The sequence below is a fragment of the Mobula hypostoma genome, chromosome 20 (assembly GCF_963921235.1).
Source record: "Mobula hypostoma chromosome 20, sMobHyp1.1, whole genome shotgun sequence".
NCBI lineage: Eukaryota > Metazoa > Chordata > Chondrichthyes > Myliobatiformes > Myliobatidae > Mobula > Mobula hypostoma.
In genome coordinates, this window is record NC_086116.1 from 21,330,242 (window position 1) to 21,352,857 (window position 22,616).

Genomic DNA, 22,616 nt, shown 5'->3' on the forward strand with positions numbered 1-22,616 from the left:
GGTTGTAGTGGAGAGGGTGACCCTTTAGAACAGAGGTAAGTAGGAATTTTTTAGCCAGAGAGTGGAATGCTTTTCCACAGACAACTGTAGAGGCCAAGACCGTGGGTCTCTTTTAAGCAAAAATTGATCATTTCCTGACTGGACAGGGCATCAAAGAAATGGCAAGGATGCCGGTGTATGGGATTGAGTAGGTTCCGGGATCAGCCATGATAGAGTGGCAAAGCAGACTAGATGGGCTGAATGGCTTAATTCTGCTCCCTTGTCTTATAGTCTTACTGTCTTATGAAAGACGTGTCAGAATTTATCTGTTTAAAATGTCAAAATCAAAACCCCAAGAGACATTTGCACCATTTAACTAAATATATTTTAAATCACACAGTTAAATCATACACCTAGATGGCATTTCTTTCCTTTTCACCAGAGCTGTACTGAACTGGTCCTGAGCCACTGGGCAGATTTCCTAGCCCAGATGAAGGGATATCTGAGGATATTCTTGTTATTTTGCAGGATTCCATAAGGATTCCATCAGTGCAGCTTAAGACTGGCATTCACCGGGAGCTGACGACCGACATCATTCTGCCTATCAGAGTCCTGCCAATTAAACATGTAAAAGGATGGTAAGTGTGAACTTACCTGCCATGTTTAGGCAGAAGAACTGCCCCTTTTCTTTATATTCTAATGTGCACCTTGATATTAGGATGGGCAACATTCCACTTTCTGCCACTAAGAACCGTTCTACCTGCTGAACCGTGTCTACGTCCACCTGGACAAGCCAGCGAGCACTGTGAGGGTCATGTTTTTTGACTTCTCCAGTGCATTCAACACCATCCGTCCTGCTCTGCTGGGGGAGAAGCTGACAGCAATGCAGGTGGATGCTTTCCTGGTGTCATGGATTCTTGATTACCTGACTGGCAGACTACAATACGTGTGCTTGCAACACTGTGTGTCTGACAGAGTGATCAGCAGCACTGGGGCTCCACAGGGGACTGTCTTGTCCCCCTTTCTCGTCACCATTTACACCTCAGACTTCAACTACTGCACAAAGTCTTGTCATCTTCAGAAGTTTTCGGATGACTCTGCCATAGTTGGATGCATCAGCAGGGGAGATGAGGCTGATTACAGGGCTACAGTAGGAAACTTTGTCACATGGTGTGAACAGAATTATCTGCAGCTTAATGTGAAAAAGACTAAGGAGCTGGTGGTAGACCTGAGGAGAGCTAAGGTACCGGTGACACCTGTTTCCATCCAGGGGGTCAGTGTGAACATGGTGGAGGATTACAAATACCTGGGGATACGAATTGATAATAAACTGGACTGGTCAAAGAACACTGAGGCTGTCTACAAGAAGGGTCAGAGTCGTCTCTATTTCCTGAGGACCTGAGGTCCTTTAACATCTGCCGGACGATGCTGAGGATGTTCTACGAGTCTGTGGTGGCCAGGGCAATCATGTTTGCTGTTGTGTGCTAGGGGAGCAGGCTGAGGGTAGCAGACACCAACAGAATCAACAAACTTATTCGTAAGGTCAGTGATGTTGTGGGGATGGAACTGGACTCTCTCACGGTGGTGTCTGTAAAGAAGATGCTGTCTAAGTTGCATGCCATCTTGGTCAATGTCTCCCATCCACTACATAATGTACTGGGTGGGCACAGGAGTACATTCAGCCAGAGACTCATTCCTCCAAGATGCAGCACAGAGCGTCATAGGAAGTCATTCCTGCCTGTGGCCATCAAACTTTACAACTCCTCCCTTGGAGGGTCAGACACCCTGAGCCAATAGGCTGGTCCTGGACTTATTTCCTGGCATAATTTACATACTACTGTTTAATTATTTATGGTTTTATTACTATATAATTATTTATGGTGCAACTGTAACAAAAACCAATTTCCCCCGGGATCAATAAAGTATGACTATGACTATGATTATGAAATTTTGCTCAATATGCCACATGTACTATTTGTGTCAAACTCAGCCATACATCCAAACTCAAGACCCTTGCATCCTATCGATATAATTGTATACATAGTAATCCAAATCAAGATACGTTGCCTGAAAGGAAAGAAATTTTCAGCTGCTACAGGCTGTAAAGGTGTCGTGAAATTTGGGAAATCAATTGAAGAGATTCCTAGCAGCAGCTTCAGTGAGTGCCTGTTTTGAGAATGAGTCATATGAAATATTTCTCCAGGGTGCCTTCACCAAACAGCATTACTAACTGTATAAGGTAACGAATGGCAAGAAGTAGCCGGCAACATATCCTTCTGCAGTATACTATATGCTTATCAATTTTGATTTTGTTTAGTTTGTATATACTCTATTAGAGCTACTGTATGTGTTAATATTATTGTGAATTACAGGGAGGTACTCAAGGATAAGGTAGGAGATAGGCAGAGGCATGGTGTGTTTTCAATAATTATCTGAAAAGATGCAGTGATAATGAAAGAATGTACAAATTCTCACTTTATAACTTAAAGGGCATGTGCATCCCTCTGAAAATTTGCCTTTTTTTATTTCCTGCACAAGATGTTAGAAGCATGGAACATAGAATATAGATAGCCTACAGCACAATACAGGCCCTTCAGCCCACAAAGCTGTGCCGAACATGTTCTTACCTTAGGCTTAGAACTACCTAGGCTTACCCATAGCCCTCTATTTTTCTAAGCTCCATGTACTTATCCGGGAGCCTCTTAAAATACCCTTTCGTTTCTGTCTGCACCACCGCCGCCGGCAGCCCATTGCATGCACTCACCACTCTCCGCGTAAAACACTTACCCCTGACATCTCCTCTGTACCTAATGATTTGAACAAAGACTGTGGTGATCCAATTGAGAATGAAAATTAAATAAACCTACCTTCACAAGAGGGAACACATTTGAATTTGCCTTTGGAACGAATCAAACCGTCTGGACAAAAACAGCCTTCCTCAATTTTGCTGAGCGCCTCTCCAATTTTCACCTTACTGGAGCAAGAAACAGAGTCTATGATTTAATAGTCCAGAGACTCAAGACAAGGTCTTAATTGAACATTATTATGTCAGAAATGGATTGGTTCTTGGTAGTTAACCTCCAAGAATAACTGAGAAGAGAATTTTAGGTTGGGATACATTAATAACATACTTACTTATTTTCACATTGGTCATCGGCCTTGGTTGCACACGGCTTGTACACTAAACCCTGCTCACAGGTGTAGTCTTAAGTAGTAAAGAAAACTGCATTAGTACAAATATGCAAATTTGGACAGTGACGAGGTATAAAGAAATTTAAGTACTAACATTATATGTATAATATAAATATAATATGTCATGTTGGCAAAAATCTAGCAGCAATTTGGATGCTCTGTAATAGTTCACCAAGAGTGCTGAGACAGCACTTTCCAAACCCACTGTCAGCTACAAAGACAAAAGCAGGGGAACACTGCAACCTGGAAGTTGCCTTCCAGGCCATAGAACATCCTGGCTTCAAAAAGATATCACCATTCCTTCAGTGTCACTGGGTCAAAATCCAGGAACTCGCTCCCTAACAGCATTGTAATATACCCACACTTCAAGGTCTGTAGTTGTTCAAGAAGGCAGTGAGGGATGAGTAAATATATGCTGGTCCACAGAAATAAAATAAAATCCAAATTTTCATCTTCCACAAATTTAGAATCTCACTTTCACCACTTTTGTCCCAGATAGGATGTAAAATCTTTAATGAATGATTTTACAAAACAGGTTCCCAGACAATATGGATCCTCAATTAAGTGTAGATAAATAGATTCTGAGTATCAAGTCCCAAAGGAATAAAGCATTCCTAGAGCTATTTCTATTGGTCCAATAAAAGCTTTCACTTTTGTTACACTGGTTATTTTTTAAATGGTTTTCCCTGGAGGATGAATCAGGATCAGATAGCTTGAAAGGATAGAAATTGACGGTATTGGAATATTCCGCATTTTGAAATAAGTATGATTAAAGTTGCTGGCTAGCACTAGGATCAGATTGCAGCACACTGACCTGCCAGTTCATAATGGGTTCAATCCTGACCACCAAGTTTGCATTTTCTCCCTGTGTAATTGCATGGGCTCCCCTAGGTGCTCATGTTTTCTCACATCTCTACAGTGTACTGTTGGGTTAACTGACTGCTGTTAAATGCTCCTAGTGTAGGTAACTGGCAAGAGAATCAAAGAGAATTGATGGGCAACAGAGAGAATAAGTAGCAGGGCAACAGGGAGGAAATAAGGGGGGAGAAAATTGGATTTCATTGTTGAGAAGCAACATGGACTTAGGCAGACAAATAATGATCGTCTTTCCTGTAATAAGAAAGGAAGCCTGTGACCATCAGAGTGTTTAACATAGTACTCGTATTAATTGTAACCGATTCATTTCTAAAGATGTCATTAAACAAGATACCAACTTTAGCAAGGCTGGGTCGTTATGGAGCGCACAAGAGCGGACTAAAGAGCTGCAATAGCTATTTATTTATTTATTTGTTTGTTTGTTTGTTGTGACAGCGCAGAATAGGTCCTTCTGGCCCTTCAAGTCAGGGCCACCTAGCAATCCTCCGATTTAAGCCCAGCCTAATCATGGGATAATTTACAATGCTACCAATCGGTTCGTCTTTTGGACTGTGAGAGGAAACTGAAGCACCCAGAGGAAACCCAGGTGTTTACGGTGAGAACGTACAAGCTCTTTACAGACAGCAGAGGGAATTGAACACGGGTCACTTGCACTGTAAAGCTCTGTGCTAACCACTACATTACCATGCCGCCCCAACATTAACAGGTCATGGTAAAGCTACCAAAAAACTACAGGGTTGGAGCGGTCAAATTTCCATGCAATTCTTAATGTCTAATTCTTGGTCATTCAAAGGAATCACTCTCAGTAGAATAACTGTACCTGATATATTTGAGTGGCTGTATTCAGGAATTATGCAAGCCCCAAGCCTGATCCACCAGAGCCAACTGTATGTTTGAAGTGAACACTGGATAATGTTGCAAATCACAAAAATATTTTGGCAGAGAATAGCAGATCATCGTATGGGTATGGGTACTTGATCCTCCACAATATTCCGCGTGGGAATTTAAACTGGAGGTGGCAGTGTTTTTTTTTACAAGGTCGTGTTGCGAGCTCGGCATCAACCCGGCACGGACGGAGAGCGCGCTCGGAAGCGGTCTGTCACCGGATCGAACTCGGGAAACTCTGTTCTCGAGTCCGGCGTTGATCTCACTGTGCCACCAGCCGACCATGATACAACTCAGCTAATGGAGCAGATTGAAGAGAATGCACGCAAGTATTTTGAAAATAATTCAAGTGGGTAATTTTGCAATGCTGTTATATCTATTACCCTGTTACAGAAACTATGTTCTTGAGTATTATGACCATTTGAGAGCCATGTGTTTTTGCATAGAAAAATACCTGCAGAAGATCTATTAGGTCTCATGAAATGGAGTTACAAAGCAAGCTATCCACTTTTACAATGTCCTAACAGCTTTATTTTTAAGTTTCATCTCAAGATACTTGTGGAGATTATGTAATCACAACTAGTCATCTACTCTTAATAGTTTTGTTCATATTAATATCTTCTTCACCACTTCTCTAGAAATTCCAAACCATATATCTTCACAAAAACTCAATAACAGCCATGTTATCATTTCCATTATAAATCAATTTAGTTTGAGACACTGCTTTTGTATTTTGTTGTGTATCCTCTGTATCTATACATGTGTGTTCTGAAGTATCTGAGCTGTGATACTCACTGCACATTCCATTTGTAGAATTTCTCCAGTCCACACACACACCATTTTCCGCACAGGCCAAAGCTGCAGCATACAGGCTGCTGCAATCAGCGGTGGAATTCATAGTACAATCGTCAAAGGTACAGGACTCCACAAAATCATCAAGGCTGAGCTCGCTTCTGCATTTTTCAAAGGGCCTAAATAATGATTTTTAAAAAATGTCTGAAAATCCAATAAAATCACAATCATTTCGTATCAAAATCAGATGTATTATCACTGACAAAGATTCAAAGTACATTTATTGTCAAAGTATGCCTGCAGTATACGACCCTGAGATTTCTCTTCTCACAGACCGCCACGAAACAAAGAAAACCATGAAATCCGTTCAAAGAAAAACAATGCACAAAAAAAAGAACCAATTGTGCAAACAGCAAAAACACACCATACGATAAACACAGAATATAAAACAACGGAAAAGTCAACGAAAAATTCAAGGAATGTTTAATTCAGTTCAGTTCAATCAAGCATTGTGTTGTTCGTTGACTGCAGGCCGCAGAGCTAATCAATGTCACAGGAAATGGCAACGAGAAGCAGCAACCAGAAACCATAAACACATCATACTATGATCTACAGAGTGCAGTCCACAAACCCCATCAATTAAAATTATGTACGTCATGAAATTTGTTGTTTTACAGCAGCAGTACTGTGCAATACATTAAAAAAAACTACCATAGTTACAATAGGAAATAAATATTTTAAAAATCAAGTTTTGTGAAAAGAGAGGAAGTACTGAGGTGGTGTTCATAGGCCATTCAGAAATCTGATGGCAGAGGGGAAGAAGCTGTTCCTAAAATGCTTAGCATAAGTTAATCAATTTAGGATATACAGTCTTGAATATTGAGATTTTTTTAAATTGATAGCAATTTTAATTTATGTATTTAGTTCTTTGGTTATATGTTACTGATCTATAATTTGCTCAGCCTATAAGTTAGATTGAAATATGTTTCTAGATTTATCTCAGATTTATAAGCTATATACAGTTTTTTAGCAGATTTTTGATAATCTACCTATTAATTACCTGTTTCCATCCAGGGGGTCAGTGTGGACATGGTGGAGGATTACAAATACCTGGGGATATGAATTGACAATAAACTGAACTGTTCAAAGAACACTGAGGCTGTCTACAAGAAGGGCCAGAGCCGCCTCTATTTCCTGAGGAGACTGAGGTCCTTTAACATCTGCCGGACGATGCTGAGGATGTTCTACGAGTCTGTGGTGGCCAGTGCTATCATGTTTGCTGTTGTGTGCTGGGGCAGCAGGCTGAGGGTGGCAGACACCAACAGAATCAACAAACTCATTCGTAAGGCCAGTGATATTGTGGGGATGGAACTGGACTCTCTCACGGTGGTGTTTGAAAAGAGGATGCTGTCTAAGTCGCATGCCATCTTGGTCAATGTCTCCCATCCACTACATAATGTACTGGTTGGGCACAGGAGTACATTCAGCCAGAGACTCATTCCACCGAGATGCAGCACTGAGCGTCATAGGAAGTCATTCCTGCCTGTAGCCATCAAACTTTACAACTCCTCCCTTGGAGGGTCAGACATCCTGAGCCAATAGGCTGGTCCTGGACTTATTTCATAATTTACTGGCATAATTTATATATTGCTATTTAACTATTTATGGTTCTATTACTATTTATTATTTATGGAGCAACTGTAACGAAAATCAATTTCCCCCGGGATTAATAAAGTATGACTATTACTACTATGACTAATTTGTTTCACAGCTTGCATATTTCTAAAGACTTAGCCCAAAAATTGCATCAATTTCCGCGCCAGGAGTGTTTCAGGTACAATGAACTCTTCACATGCATGAGGAAATTGGCCAAATTGCCTTATTTGTGTTATATAGATGAGTTAAGGACCTCAACTGGAACCCCAGTAACCGTTCACTTGTTCCACAAGATAAAGCAAATCGGAGGCACCAAGCCGACTGTTAGAGGTGGTAATACAAATCCCCAGGGGTTGCACAGTGAACAGGAGTTTAGTCACAGAGCCAGGGGCAGCTGTATGTAGTGGCAGCTTCAGATTTACATCTTTGCTGAAGGTTTTAAAAGCAGCTCAGTAGAGGCAAACGCAGAGGAGACCGAGTGGTTCTCGAAGAAGCTGCTGGGTTCGAGTCTCTGCCCTTGGAGCTGGGTCCCAATGCTCTTGGAGGTGTTATCAAAATTCTGAGATTTGTGGATTGGACTGTGATTCATATGGCCTCTTCTGTATTTTCTTCTATATAGTTCTATGTTTTTATTTCGTAGTCTCGCCCATTCTTTCTTGTTGCCGATTGGTGGGTTGGGTTGGGGCTTTGGGGTTTGTTATTGTTTCTCCATGTAGGTGATCTGTTAGATTGTGCAAGGGAGGGGTGGAGTGGTAGGGGCTGGCATTTACAAGTTTTTGTTTCTTTTCGTGTGGGAGGGATTGATGTCTTTCTTTCAACGACTTATATGTTTTTTTCTGTATTTTATGGCTATCTGGAGAAGACAAATCTCAGTTGTACTTTGATAATAAAATGAACCTTTGAACCCAATTTGACTACAGCTATTAGGGACCTATTAGGCAATAGGAATAATACCCATTTCTAGCAAACTACAATAACATCCTGCAATTATATACCACAATTACAGTTAGTATCTTGTAATACTTCACAAGGATTTTACCAAATAAAATTATTCTGAGCAACAGGAGATAACTTAAAAACAGATAACTAAAAAGATTAAAGTAGTAACTTGTAAGTAACTTCTAAAGAATGGCATGAGATTGAAAGATGCAAGGCTTTGGGTAAAAAAAATTCTAAGACCTAGTATCAAAGCAGCTGAATGCATGGCATGAATGAGTGAAAATAAGGGAAAAGTCTTATCCGAAATGCAACATTCCTCCAGCTCAGCAATCTAGATACTATACTGTTGCCTGTGACTTAGAATTATACTCACTGATCCCTAGGTAGGTAGACAGAGGAGCAGAGAGAAAATGTAGATGACATGCATCATCACAGTCACTTATTCTGAAAGAAAATAAATGGCATGAGTCCAGATACTTACTCTTCTCGAATGATGCCACAGATTGAACTCTTATTTTTGCATGGTTTTTTAGGAGGAGCTGAAGTGCAAGGCACATCAGTAGGAGCTGATTGGCAGTGAGGTTTACTGGGATCATAAACTATCCAATCATATGCAGTTTCACTACAACAGTCCAAAGACTCAACCTTGCCATTTTTTCTCATGCATTTGTTCGAGGAGCAAGATCCTAAAATAGGAAGAAGTGCTTTAAGTTCTAAACAAAATCCAAATCACTAACAAAATTGATATTGCAATGCATAATTTTATATGACTATATACAGTCTTAGAGTCCATACCACATTGGCCTCTGGTGTTATTTAAGAAGTATTTTTCAGGCACTGTGATCTCAAAGCCAAAGCGGAAAGCAATAATTGTTGTTCGAATGTCAGGAATATAAATGTGTGTGTTGGTGTCCAGTTCAGTAATGTGCAATGTTTTTGAAGAATAGGGAAGGCTCACATTATATCCGTCAACTGTTAACTGTAAAAAGAAAAATATAATAAGTCAAAAACTATCCCAAGGACTATTGTACGTTTTATATATCTATTAGTGACATGTTATACAATTAATATCCACTACAAAATCACTTCTGACAAGAAGATTATTAGATTGTCCACTTTAAACAGTTCATAAAACAGCTTTGGAGGTAATGTGCTCAAAAATTATATGGTTATGATTAGAATATTTACTTATTTATTGAGATATAGTGTGGAATAGGCCCTTTTGGACCTTCTGCTCTGTCGCCCAGCAACTGCCGGTTTAACCCTAGCCTAAGCATAGGAAATTTACAATGACCAATTAACCTACCAACGAGTACATCTTTGTTCTGTGGGAAGAAACCGGAGCACCCGGAGGAAACCTGTGCAGAGAACCTCCAAACTCCTCACAAGCGGCGATGGGGATTGCACCTGAGTCACTGTCACTGTAAAGTGTTGTGCTAACCACAACGCTACCGTGTCAGCTTTAGTATATAAATTTCAAGGCAGATGAATCACATTTGACATTTTACATTAATCTGCAAGGTAAGATGAACTTTGGTTATCAAGAAGGTGGCAATAATCTTAATGAACTGCTGTGTTTCATGGGCCAAAGGTGTTTGCTCAATGTTGGGTAGAAGCATGTTTCAGGACTTCGACAATGAAGTAACAGAGATCTATTTCAAGTATTGACGATGTGCAACTCGGAGGAAACTTATATTTAACAGCATAGCCATCATGGCTGGGTACAGGTTTGGGATGGATTTTGGGAAGTTACTTCTGTACATTTGTACATGGTACACACTGCCTGGTGTTGTGAATAGTAAAGGCGGTGTATTGGGTACCAACAGGACAATGTCCTGTTGATTTTATATACTGTTGGAGCAGTATATATCCTTCACTATGCCTTGCAAATGGTCGAAAAATTATGAGGATTCATAATGAAGTCATCCTCAAGTAGATTCTCAGTTCTTGACATATTTTTTCTATCAATTTGTCTGGGCCACCCAAACATTAAAGACACTCACTCTCACCTCATCTGTGGGCTGAGGTCATAGTATGGTCTGAAGCTCAGTGAACCAAGTGGAACCCAAAATGAACATAAGTGAGCAAGTTTCTTTCCACGTGGAGGCTAAGTTTGCCAGTGTTGAGAAGAGCTACAACAATGACCACATCCCAAAAAAAAAGGAATTTTAAAAATGAACACTATGCCTTGGCTAGACCACATCTGGAGCACTGTGAGCATTTCTAGTCACTTGGGATTCGGAAAGATACATTGACACATTATATATTTATCAGATTGATACTTAGACGCCAGGATGCTAAATTATGACAAGTAATTACATAAATTTCACTGTTCTGTTCCCAACCAGACAGATGGAGTGTCTAGTGTTGGTAGAAAAATCAAGTCAGACTTTTCAGGAGTGAGTTTAGAAAATATATTTGCACATAGAATGTGATAAAAGTTTGGAACATCTAATTGGCTATTGATGTGAAATCAGTCATGAAGTCTTATTCCAAAGTTGATGGAGTTTTATTAACTACAAGTATTGATTTGAGGGAGGTGAGGGAACTGTGGATAAATTAAGTTAGTTAACAGATCAGCTTTGATATGCTTGGGTTTGGATCAAGATAGAGGAACCAAATTGCCCACACTTGTCTTCATGTTTCTAACTTAGAACATAAGCAACACATACAGTATGTACAAAGGAACTCACCAAATATTTGACCCCAGTTGAAATACGGACAACATTTTCTTTGTAATAGATAATTAGGCCCCTTGGACAAGAGTTTTTTACAAAGGAGAGACAAAAATAATTATCCAACAGGATCGACAAATTGTACTTTGGAACTATTTCTTCCACAAGTGTATATGTGCAATTTTCAAAGAAGTCATATCTCGCACCGCCAAATGTCTGATAATGTGGATCTCCCCATACTAGACATTCACCTAAAAATGAATGAGAACAATATATCAAAAAAAGTCATCAGTGCCAGGGGGTGGATTTTCCACCTTGCAGGGAATGCGGCGGGATTGCAAAACAGGCAGGATGGGATCATTTACTCCTCACTAACACCTTGCAAGTTCCAACAAAATACAACTGGTGCAGCATAGATGACAACCCATTAACATCTGCTTTATTGCCCAACCAAAGCTGAGAGCCCTCCCCAGTACTGAAGGCAATTTCAATGTGGCATCAATTTGAACTGATCAGGGATACTTACAGTTACATTCCCATTCTTCACAACATCCATCTTCACTGCTAACTTTCACAGGCTCGATACCATTTTTACATGTCGGTTTATCTTGCCTTGGACAGACAATAGGAATCCTTTCATACCGATTTCCTTCAATACAAGTAACTTTTGTGCAGTTTTCATTCCACGAGTCCAAGCACTAGAAAAAATAGTATTTATAAAATAAGTAAAACTTGTTGAGTTAATATCTGGATTGGAAGGTCTTGGGAATCTTGGGGAATGCAGAACCTTGTACTTTTTCCTCCCCTCCCTCCCCCCACCCCCCCCCCCACCTTCTTGTTCTAACTTCTCATCTGTTTTTCCGGTCCTGATGAAGAGTCTTGGCCTGAAACGTTAACTGTTTACTCTTTTCTGGAGATGCTGCCTGGCCTTCTAAGTTACTCCGACATTTTGTGTGTGTTGCTTGCACTTAAATCTGATTATTTCCCTCATTCAATCACAAATGTTGCTTTACAGGTGCAATGTGCTGCTGAACCAAGATGATGCAAGAAAAGCAATCCAAGAATGTAATGTGGAAACAGTTGTAAACACAAGAAAGTCTGCAGATGCTAGAAATCTAGACCAACACACCCAAGATGCTGGAGGAACTCAACAGGTCAGGCAGCATCCATGGAAATGAATAAACAGTCGATGTTTCGGGCCAGGACCCTTCATCAGGACTGGGAAGGAAGGGGGAAGATTCCAGAATAAAAAGGTAATAGGAGGGGAAGCAGGATAGCTAGAAGGTGATAGGTGAAGCCAAGTGGGTGGGAAAGGTCAAGGCTTGGAGAAGAAGGAATCAGATAGGAGAGGAGAGTGGACCATAGGAGAAAGGGAAGGAGGATGGGACACAGGGGGAAGTGACAGGCAAGTATGAAGAGGTAAAAGGCCAGAGTACGGAACAGAACAAGAGTGGAGGGGTAGGAAAGAAAGGCTATTCAGTAATCATATAATTGATCTCATACTTTTGCACCACTTTCCTGCACTAGCCTCATATCCTGTCATGCTCTTTAAAATCTAAATATAATCAAGCATCCACAATGTTGTGTACTTAGACAGCAAATCAATGTCTAACATGTAGGGGCACTGTAAAGATGACATTTTAATTATTATGAGAAAACAAAGGACAACAAATCTGATAACCAGAATCTGCCTTGGCAACAATACTCCTTTTGAGTAAGAAGTATGGAATTACCAATGAATGATTAAGAAGAAAAAATCTCTAGATGCTGGAAATCCCAGTAACAAACAAAAAATGCTGGAGCAACTCAGCAGGCCAGGCAGCATCTATGGAAAAGAATACAGTTGACGTTTTCAGCTGACACCCTTCAGCAGGACTTGAGAAAAAAGATAGGAGACAGAATTAAAAGGTGGGAGGAGAGGAGGGAAAAAACACAAAGCGATAGGTGAAACTGGGAGGGGGACGGGGTGAAGTAAAGAGCTGGGAAGTTGATTGGTGAAAGAGATGCGGGATTGGAGAAGGGGGAATCTAATAGAAGAGGACAGAAGGCCATGGAAGAAAGAAAAGGGGGAGGCGATGGGTCAGTGAGGAGATAAGGTGAGAGAGGGAAACGTAGATGGGGATTGGTGGAGGAGATTCTATTATCACCTTGTGTTTCTCCCTCCCAACCCCCCCAGCCCCTATTTTTTAACTCCAACCCCTCATCTATTTTTCTCCAGTCCTGCAGAAGGGTCTAGGCCTGAAAAGTCAACTGTACTCTTTTCCATAGATACTGCCTGGCCTGCTGAGTTCCTCCAGCATTTTGAGCATGTTATAAGTGACTGATTATTTGATTGCTACAACATTGACACATGGATACTTTAATGCAGGGGTTTCCAACCTTTTTTTATTTCATAGACCCCTAACATTAACCAAGGGGTTCGTGGACACCAAATTGAGAAGCCCTGCTTTAATGGGAAATTAAAAAGTATATTTTTCTCTAATGATAAGGGTAATGAATACAGAGGACCAGGATCAAGGTTAGGAAGACATGCCATGTTCTCTACGTATTACAGCTAAGTTTCAGATTAACACCTGCAGAGTGCTATGTAAAAATATCAGTGTACATTAATGGAGCCTTGTGGAGGCAGCACTGCAGGAGTTCTGCATCATGGGCAGGAAAGCTATAGTTCCACATGAATTCAGAAGATTTGGATTTCCCCAGAGCTGTACAGATTCCCTGTCCGTGCACCAGTTTGGGAATCTATTGGATTCCATAGAACATAGAACATAGACATCTACAGCACATTACAGGCGCACAATGTTCTGCCGACTATGTAACCTTCTCTAGAAACTGCCTAGAATTTCCCTACCGCATGGTCCTCTATTTTTCTAAGCTCCATCTACCTGTCTAAGAGTCTCTTAAAAGACCCTATTGAAACCACCTCCACCACCATTGCTAGCAGAGTTTTTCAATGTCCTCCCCATCTCGAGGACTCCCAAGCCACCCTCTCAGCCCCGCCTGAGGTTTCTTGATCTCACTCGAGGTTCCCTGGTCTCTCTGTCTGTTGGGGTTCCCAGGTCTCTCAGTCTCTCTGGATCCTCGAGTCTCCCTGCCTCTCTAATTCCCCACACCTCTCTAATTCCCCATGCCTCCCTCTCAAGTTCCCCAGGTCTCCCGAGCCTTCCCTAGATCTTGAGTTTTCAGGCCTTCCAGGGCCATCAAGTGCCAGCTTATAGGGAGGGGTGTCCTGTAGTGACTTCTTCCGGCCTGTGCAGGGCATCAGAGAGCATTTGGGCTCTGAGGTTTTTAGAGCACCTAAATTGGTTAATTGTTGCTTAACAGTTATTATGGTTTTAAAGCTTCTTGTGTTTTTCTCGAGCAACTCACTCTTTGTAATGCGGTTTCCTGATGCTTTCTGCTTAAGTTTGTAAAGTTTACTTTGATAGGCTCGGAGATTCTGTGTTAGTTTTATTCTTGAAGCAGATGCTCGATGAGCTCCAATCAGAGAGTCCTCATTTTGAGAATGACTCGTCTCATAGTGTCACTTGGTCGAGCTACCTCTGTAGAAGCTCGTTTCTGTCTCTACATGGAAGTCTTAGGCTCCGATATTGGCAATGCACACCATGGCACTTGTCTACCAGCATCACTGAAGGACATCTTAGATAAGTCACTCATTCAGGACTTCCAGTGGATACAGGTCTGTGGTGCCTCAGGGGCTGCGCCTAGAGAGGGGGGCCCCTGTCACAACCACAGATTCAGCAGCACAGTAGATATGGCAATTGCGCTTGTGAATATGCACAAGTCAGCTAATTATTATTTCATTGTGATGGTATTTAACTCCACTCATTCCGTCATAATATTTGTCGAGACTTGGACACTGCAATGCTTCATTGCCTGCTTGCATTCAGCCTTGCCTGAGAAACTGGACTGTTGAGTCAACTGACTCTGAAGACTAGCGGTATTCATTTTATTCTTAGTTGTTCTTTTCCGTCGCAGTATAGGCTACGTTTCAACCCACTTCAGTGTCTCTCACTCCACTTTGGGCCATGTCCGAACCTGGTGACATATTCAGTTTCTGCAGGGACTTTTCAAAAATGTTAAGAGTAATTTAATGTAATTTTTGAAAATGAGGAAATTCAGCAATGATTGAGAACTTCCAACTTAAATGTGTTGTATATACTGGTGATGATTACCGTGACTCATTTTTGTTGTTCCTTTTCATGCCTTGTGTTGCATCAGGTGGTATTTTATGGCATTTCCTTCGCTTTTGTCTGTTTTGTTTAAACAGGCCGCATTGGTAATGCAACGCTCAAGCCACACAGACAGAAGCGCGCAGTGCAAGGAACCGACCAGATTCAAACCCGGGGCCATTCACCTCGAAATCCGGTGCTAACACCACTACACCACCTGCTGGCTGGTACCGTGGCTAAGTTTGATTAGTCATGCTGAATGACACCAATACATTATCAATGTTCCAAGAATCAAGTCAAACTTCCTTACCTTCCGTGGAGGGTTAGAATTGCACCAACATGATTCCGGAGGTACGATTGTGACCTGGCTCATTTTGGGCTCATCAATTGTGGGAGTTGTTAGAGGTGCAGCAGTTGTAGGCATAGTTTGTATCAGCTCACAGCACACCCTTATTCTATAGTCCAGACACAGGGGGAAACTATCCTCAGTAATATGGCATACAAGTCCTTTCTGTAAATCACAAGTCACAATGTCCCCTGATTTATTTATTGGTTGGTTTGGGAAGCTGACAGCTTCGCAATGAATGTTACTGATGTTGTAGGAGTCGGAAGGACATGCGTCTGATGGCAATTCTTCCAATAGTTCAACATCGATTCTGTCAGGAAATGATGGTTTATTTTTATTAATCCAGTGTGACCATACTCCATTGCAAAACGGTTCTGCAAAATAAAAATAAGAGCCTATCAACTTCCTCACTGGTATATGCACACAGTAGAATATTGTGATGCATGGAATCCTGTTTTTCACTTCAGAACATGTTCTGAGTCTAATCTAGATAGAGATGGCTCATTTCTCGCTGGATGTCAGGATGATACATAAATCAGGCAGTCTCAGTACAATTCTTAAAGTGACTAAATTCACAGAACAGAATTGCACACTGCTGAAAGATCAGGAAATTGCCAAGTGTACTCCACTATGTCAGGAGCATGTTAGACAGAGGCAGCAGAAATTTCATTTGGTTTTGAAGTTTCTTTTCTCCTAAGACTGCAGAAATGGGATGCTGTTGGGTTGGGATGGAGCATTGACATAAACATTCACAGACTGTACATGACTAAGCAAGGTGCAAAGAATCTAAAGCTGTGCTTTGAATTCTGGAATATTTTAAATGATTCAGTGATGCATGGAGTTTAAATACTCACCTGCTGTTGCACAATGAGGACCATAGTTTCAGAGGTAGGCATGTTTTAGACCATAAGACCCTCAGATTTAGGAGCAATATTAGGCCAATTGGCTCAACACATCTGCTCTGTCATTCAATCATAACTGATTTATTACCCCTTCCAAATCCATTCTCCTGCTTTCTCCCTGTAACCTTTCAGATTTGGTTCATTTGAGATACTGAAGTGCCATGATATGGACTGGAATCTTTGATGGACTCTAGATCAAGTTGTATACCGTATACATTCTCCTGATTTTAAATTGAGCGTTTGGACCATTTGAAGTAGAAGGGACCAGCAAATTTGACCTTCTTTCATAATGAACCAATCTGCTTGAACTTTACACATCTGATGTCAGCTCATCCACATAAACACTCGTAGTGTTTCCTGCAGGGGAGTGGTCAGGAATTAAATAGAAAACTGAAAAGTTAATTGCAATCAAAGAAACATTATCACCAGCCAATTAGATGCCTGTTGGGAGAGAGACACGGCAACAACCTTCCAGGACCTCATTGCATCGTCAGTAGAGCTGATTAAGTGAAATTGCCCAAATACTTAAAATTACAACAAATGACCTTACTCATATGTGAAACAGTAGGCATTACCAGTAGTGTTGGTGTTATCTGGTTGGCTCCCATTTGTTATTATCGTTGTATGACTTCCCGAAAGAGCACATAATTATCAATTAGCTGTGGACATAAGAAAGTGAAGCCAAAAATTTCAAAGGATTTTCAAGTAATAATTTCATGGATGCATCTTGAATTAACCAGTTGATTTTACAGATGACAATGGACTTTGAGCCATACATATTTGTTCCTCTCCTGTGCATTCTGAAAATCAATGGTAAAGTTTGGTGCTCTTCTTTAAGGTAAAACTGCTTTCCAGTCAAATGTAACCTCCCCACCTTCCTGCCTTTGAGTTATCATTTCATGCTGGTTGCTTACTGACCAGATTGCAATCAAAACTCTAAGCCAAAATGGAGAGATCATCTCTTTGCTTGATGTTGGGAAGGCCCCATCGCCAGCAGCCCAATTTCAACTCCCAAGTCATAAGGATGGCTGATTATGAATCTTATAGATTTCCGGGGGCTTTTATAGTAACTTGCTTTCCACAAGTTTTTACTCCAGTACACTATCTACTACCAGAGATCCGTGGTGTGCATGAGTAGGTAAAGAATCAACATGACTCTAGTCAATCAGAGTGAAGATTCCTCATTGTGATGTGCAGAGACGACAGTTTATGTAAAGGAATTAAAACAGAAAAAATGGCATTACTTATAAACAGATAAAAGAAGCAAAAAAAAGTACAAAAGACCTGCAATTAAAATTAAATTCTAAAGCTCAAAGAAAATTTATTATCAAAGTACATATATGTCACCAGACACAACCTAGAGATTCATTTTCTTGCAGGCATACTCAATAAATCCATAATAGAATAACTATAACAGAAAGGAATGAGAAACTTGTTACATTCAATTCTTAGTGTCGAGCAGCTTGTTCAGAAATAATTATTCCTCATTGTGCCATTATAAAGTGATTTCCATTTGAATATATGAATTTAATTCTGCTTTGTTTATTTAATATTTAATAGTGGATAATTACAGCAATATACTACCCCACCTATGGAACACTACCTGTTTGTGGGGTTTATGTTTGTATTATGTCTTATTTTACAAAGTCTTTTTCTTCACTGTCTTGTATACTTTATGTTCCATATGTTGTCTGTTATGCTGCTACAAGCAAGATTTCATTGTAACTGTACCTCACTGTACTTGTGACAATAAACCCGACTTATTTTAATTTGACACCCTACATTTATATGGACTTATCAGCAAAATACTGGGTAGAGAAACATTTAGAGGAGTTGGCCCAGTAACTTAATTATTCCGTTTTTAACCATGCAGGTGAACTGCAGAAGTTGTTGTCCTATTTACACGATATTATTCATCGATATTCTCAACACAACATCCAGCTTTATGTCTAATGGTTTAAAAATGAACACTTTAAGGACAGTATAAAGATGTCAGGGTAGATTTCTGATCTCAGGGAAGTGTAGCCCAGAAAGGGTAGACGTTAGTAGAGGGTTAGCTGACAAGGTGAAGTTCCCAGTGTGCTGTGGGAAGACTATCCATTCCTGGTGTGTTCCTTATGGGGATCCGTGCAGACAGGAGCTGTCTTCATCCAGATCAGCAACTTGAGATTCCACCAAAACACTTGAAAAATTACTCCATGTTTCAATTCAATGTGAACAACATACTTCCGTGAGAATTTACTCAGGACCGCAGAGCAAAACAAGACTTGAAATGGATTTGAGGGCTTGCAGAGAAGTTACAGAGGGGACAATTAGGGACCCAAAGGAAAGAAATGGAGATGGATGCCTGCAGCAATTCTCAGGAAGGATGGGACAGAGAAAGGATGGGTGGATGTAAAGGCTGCAGGGAGATAAAGGAGGTTAGAGAAAAGGGTGGATGCACACTGCAGGAAAGATTATTCAGTGCCTTTCTTATCAAATATCTATCCTATTCTACCTTCCAAAAATTCAAAGACTCTGCTTACACATCCATTTTAGGAAGATTTTACCTGAATTCTATCTAAATGTTCTTTTTTTCTAAAATTACTAAATAAGTCCATTTCCATTCAAGTAGCTGATGTCTGTAACATGGTGTTTTCCACTTCTTCAAACTGGCTCAGCTAAATGACTGCATTTTCATCTGCCCCGCATCCGTATGGATGAGATTATTGTTTACATCATCACTGTTAGCATTCTGAGAAAAAAATATTTTGATAACTAGAGAAAGTGCCATCCAATATATTTTAGAAAGTTATGAGAATTTCTAGAGCCCATTTGTCCCTGTGCATGAAATATAAGCCACAAAAATTAACCAAATCATTAGAGATTGCAGGATCTCACCAAATAATATGGCCACAATCCTGATTTTAATTGCAGTAATTGCATGTGAAGTTCCCTAATAATTTTCCAACGTAATGATTGCTGACACAAATCAGGAACAAATTCTTAAATAGATCAATTAAATTCATGTATTCTTACTTTGAAGCTGGGAAATAATAGACCTGCAGGAACAGTCTCAGCACAAAGCTGGTACTTGACGTGGTTGTATTACTTCTGTTTCTAACAAGAGCTAAAAGCACAACAAATCTGTGAAGCTATTTGCTGGACAATCCAGGTCTGTCAATCACCATTACTCAGAGATTATTCCGTCCTTCACAAGGGTGCTTTCTCTGTCACAAATTTAACCTAATTTAATCTGGGGTTTTTGTCTCATTGCGAATAACAACTTAAACTAAAACATATCCAGCAGATAGCAGCATCTCACTATGCAACATATCCTCCTTACTACAGTGAGTGCACAACAAGGTATGTGGCAGTCTGCTCATCTGATTATAATGTCCTGGGTAGCCTCAACAATTTAATACATGATGATCATTCAGACCGAAAAAAAAAAGAAACAGGAGACACCAGAAATAGCAGATGCTGGAGTCCAGAACAATAATTCGCTGGAAGAATTCAGAGGGTTGAGCAATATCAGTGGGAGGTAAGAAATTGTTGGTGTTTTGGGCCAAAAGCCTGCATCAGGGCTAAGAGTGGAGAGACGAGTTTGTGGAAGTCGCAGCAAGGCAAGGGTTAATGTCCAGGCAAAGACAGGGTACAAATTGTGTGCGGTCAACCCAGGTAAGAAGGGCTTTTCAGAAAGTTCCTGGGAGATAAAGAGGGACACAAAGTGCTATCAGAGCTGGATTTGGATAAATAAAGACCAAGACCCATTAGGGGAGAAGTGAGAGGTGAACAACAGCTGGAACCAGATGGGGGAGGGGGTAAACCTATGTGAGACGATGGAGCCAGGAGCGAGAAGGGGACAAAGAGAGCTGGAGGGTAGACTGGGAGATGGTGCAAAGGGGAACAAAAAGGGGAGGACTGAGGGATCAGAATCCGAACGAGAAGGGAAGAGCTAGGGAGAAACAAGAAAAATGTGTGTGTGTGTGTGTGTGTGTGTGTGTGTGTGTGTGTGTGTGTGTGTGGTGGGGGAGGGTTACCTAAAACTGGAAAACTCAACATTGATGCAATTAGGTTCTAGACTACCCAGGCAGAATGTAAGGTGTTGCTCGTCCAGTTTGCATTTGGCTCCATCCTGGCAATCACATACTGCATTTCACCCACTATTCTCTATTCAGATACATGTTTACTGCTGTTCGTAATATCAGTGGGAATAGAGTTAAACAACAAGCCACCTAACATAATTATCATCGACTTTCCGGAAATGTGCATAGAAAGCATATTGATTTCCAGTGGAGGAACTCCATGTTAGCCCAGAGGATGCTAAAAGGAAAATAAGTATTCTAAACAATCATGAGATAAATTCCAATTATCCTATAATTATGGTTATAGAACACTAAGCTTAAGTGACATTTTATTGCATTAGTATGCAAAAAGGATATTTTTTGCATAATTAGGAGTAGGCATCAGGGTTTTTATGAACCCTCGGTGACTTTGGGCTTGCCTACCCAAAGCAAGTGAAGACTAGATTTGGCGTACTGTGCGGAGGAAATCACCAGCTGGTTCAATGAGCAGGAAGGTGTTTCCCAGCATACATCGTGGAGCGCGAAGAGCACAGCAAGACATGTAGGTTGCCCTGGTCATCAACTGCATCCTGACCTATCTCCAGTCGTCTTGACTCTTGTGTTGCCACTGGATCCACATAGACTAGGATGAGAGGGTGAGGTTGACGACCTGCTCTACTCTCCCTCACTTTAATCAAACTCATGCACAAGTCAGGACGTGCAGAAAGGATGAGTAAAGATAAATGAATGAAGACCTTTTCAGTCAGAAACAGGGTAAGATTTAACGAGGAACAAAGAAACGATGGAACAAATGAACAGCTGTGTTGGGTCTATCTGCATTCAGGATAATGTAAGTATCCTCCCAGAATGTTAGGTATTCTAGCATCTAGTGAGAGGGAGGAACTGAAGAAAATCAGTATTAGAAGGGAAATAATATTAGGGTAATTAATGGAATTGAACACCAACAAATCCATTGATCCAGTGGTCTGCACACAGAGCGCTTGAGTAAGCGCCCCTAAAAACAGTGGATGGACCAGTGGCACAAGAGGTACTACAGATGCTGGAAATCTAAACCAATACACATAATGTGCTGGAGGAGCTCAGCAGATCAGGCAGCATCTATGGATGGGAATAAACAGTCGATGTTTTGGGCTGCGGCCCTTGATTGGATGGATTAGTGGTCTTCTTCGAACATTCTTTAGATCAGTTCCTGATTGACAGTAACTAATGTTAAAAAGGAAGGAGAGAAAACAGGAATTATAGACCTGCTATCAGTAGTGGGGAAAATGCAAAAATGCATAGAAATAACAGCACAGCATTTGGAAAGCAGTAACAAGTTAGAATCAACATGGACTGATAAAGAGAGATCAGGCTGGATAACTTTCCTGGAGTGAATGAAGGAGAACCTGTGAATGAAAGTAGGGTGACTGACCTTTCAGAAGGATCTTGACGATGATTTTCAACTGCCTACAGTGCTAAAATTCACATGGAATTATATACTTAGAATTCATGTCTCTTAACTCATATGTTTTGGTCTTGCCCTACTTTGGAAACTTTTTGGAGAGATATTTTCAATATTATTTCTAAGGTATTAAATATAGATATCTCTCCTCACCCTATTACTGCTATCTTTGGACTACCTAAAATTTCTAGTAATCTTTCCCCTTCAGCCCGTAGAATGATTGCATTTCTTACTTTAATGGCGAAAAGATGTATTTTACAACATTGGAAAGAGCTTAATGCTCCAACTACCTTTTTTTGGTTTTCTCAGACGATTTTATGTTTGAATCTGGAGAAAATTAGAAGTAACCTTTATGATTCTTCATTTAAATTTGAACAGATTTGGGGACCTTTTATTCGATATTTTCATTTAATGTAATATTTACCCTTCTTGTTTTCTCTTCACTGTTTTAATGGAGGTCGGGATTGAGGACGTGATTTTAAGTTTAACTCTGTTTGGTTTCAAGTTAGCCCATTGCTTTGCTTTGCTTTTAGTTAGTTGCACGGTGGGTTTTTTTTTTGGGGTTTTTTTTTTCTTTTTTTCCATTGATATATATAAAATCTAGTATACTATTATGTTATCTTGGTTTCTTATGCTTAAATTACATTGTTTGTAGTATTTTCTTTTTGGTATTGTTATCTTTTGGAATTTTATT

At 40.4% G+C, this 22,616-nt stretch overlaps 1 protein-coding gene across 1 annotated transcript in view; it reads right to left on the minus strand.

The window, feature by feature from the left end:
* LOC134359598 (mucin-5AC-like) overlaps positions 1-22,616 on the minus strand; it is a 196,743-nt gene that overhangs the window by 19,049 nt on the left and 155,078 nt on the right. The window contains exons 33-40 of the mRNA XM_063073094.1: positions 15,477-15,886; positions 11,521-11,692; positions 11,013-11,245; positions 9,115-9,298; positions 8,801-9,005; positions 5,728-5,903; positions 3,115-3,184; positions 2,847-2,953 (exon numbers count right to left, since the gene is read on the minus strand). Coding sequence (XP_062929164.1) covers positions 2,847-2,953; positions 3,115-3,184; positions 5,728-5,903; positions 8,801-9,005; positions 9,115-9,298; positions 11,013-11,245; positions 11,521-11,692; positions 15,477-15,886 — 1,557 coding nt within the window. The remainder of the gene's footprint in view (positions 1-2,846; positions 2,954-3,114; positions 3,185-5,727; positions 5,904-8,800; positions 9,006-9,114; positions 9,299-11,012; positions 11,246-11,520; positions 11,693-15,476; positions 15,887-22,616) is intronic.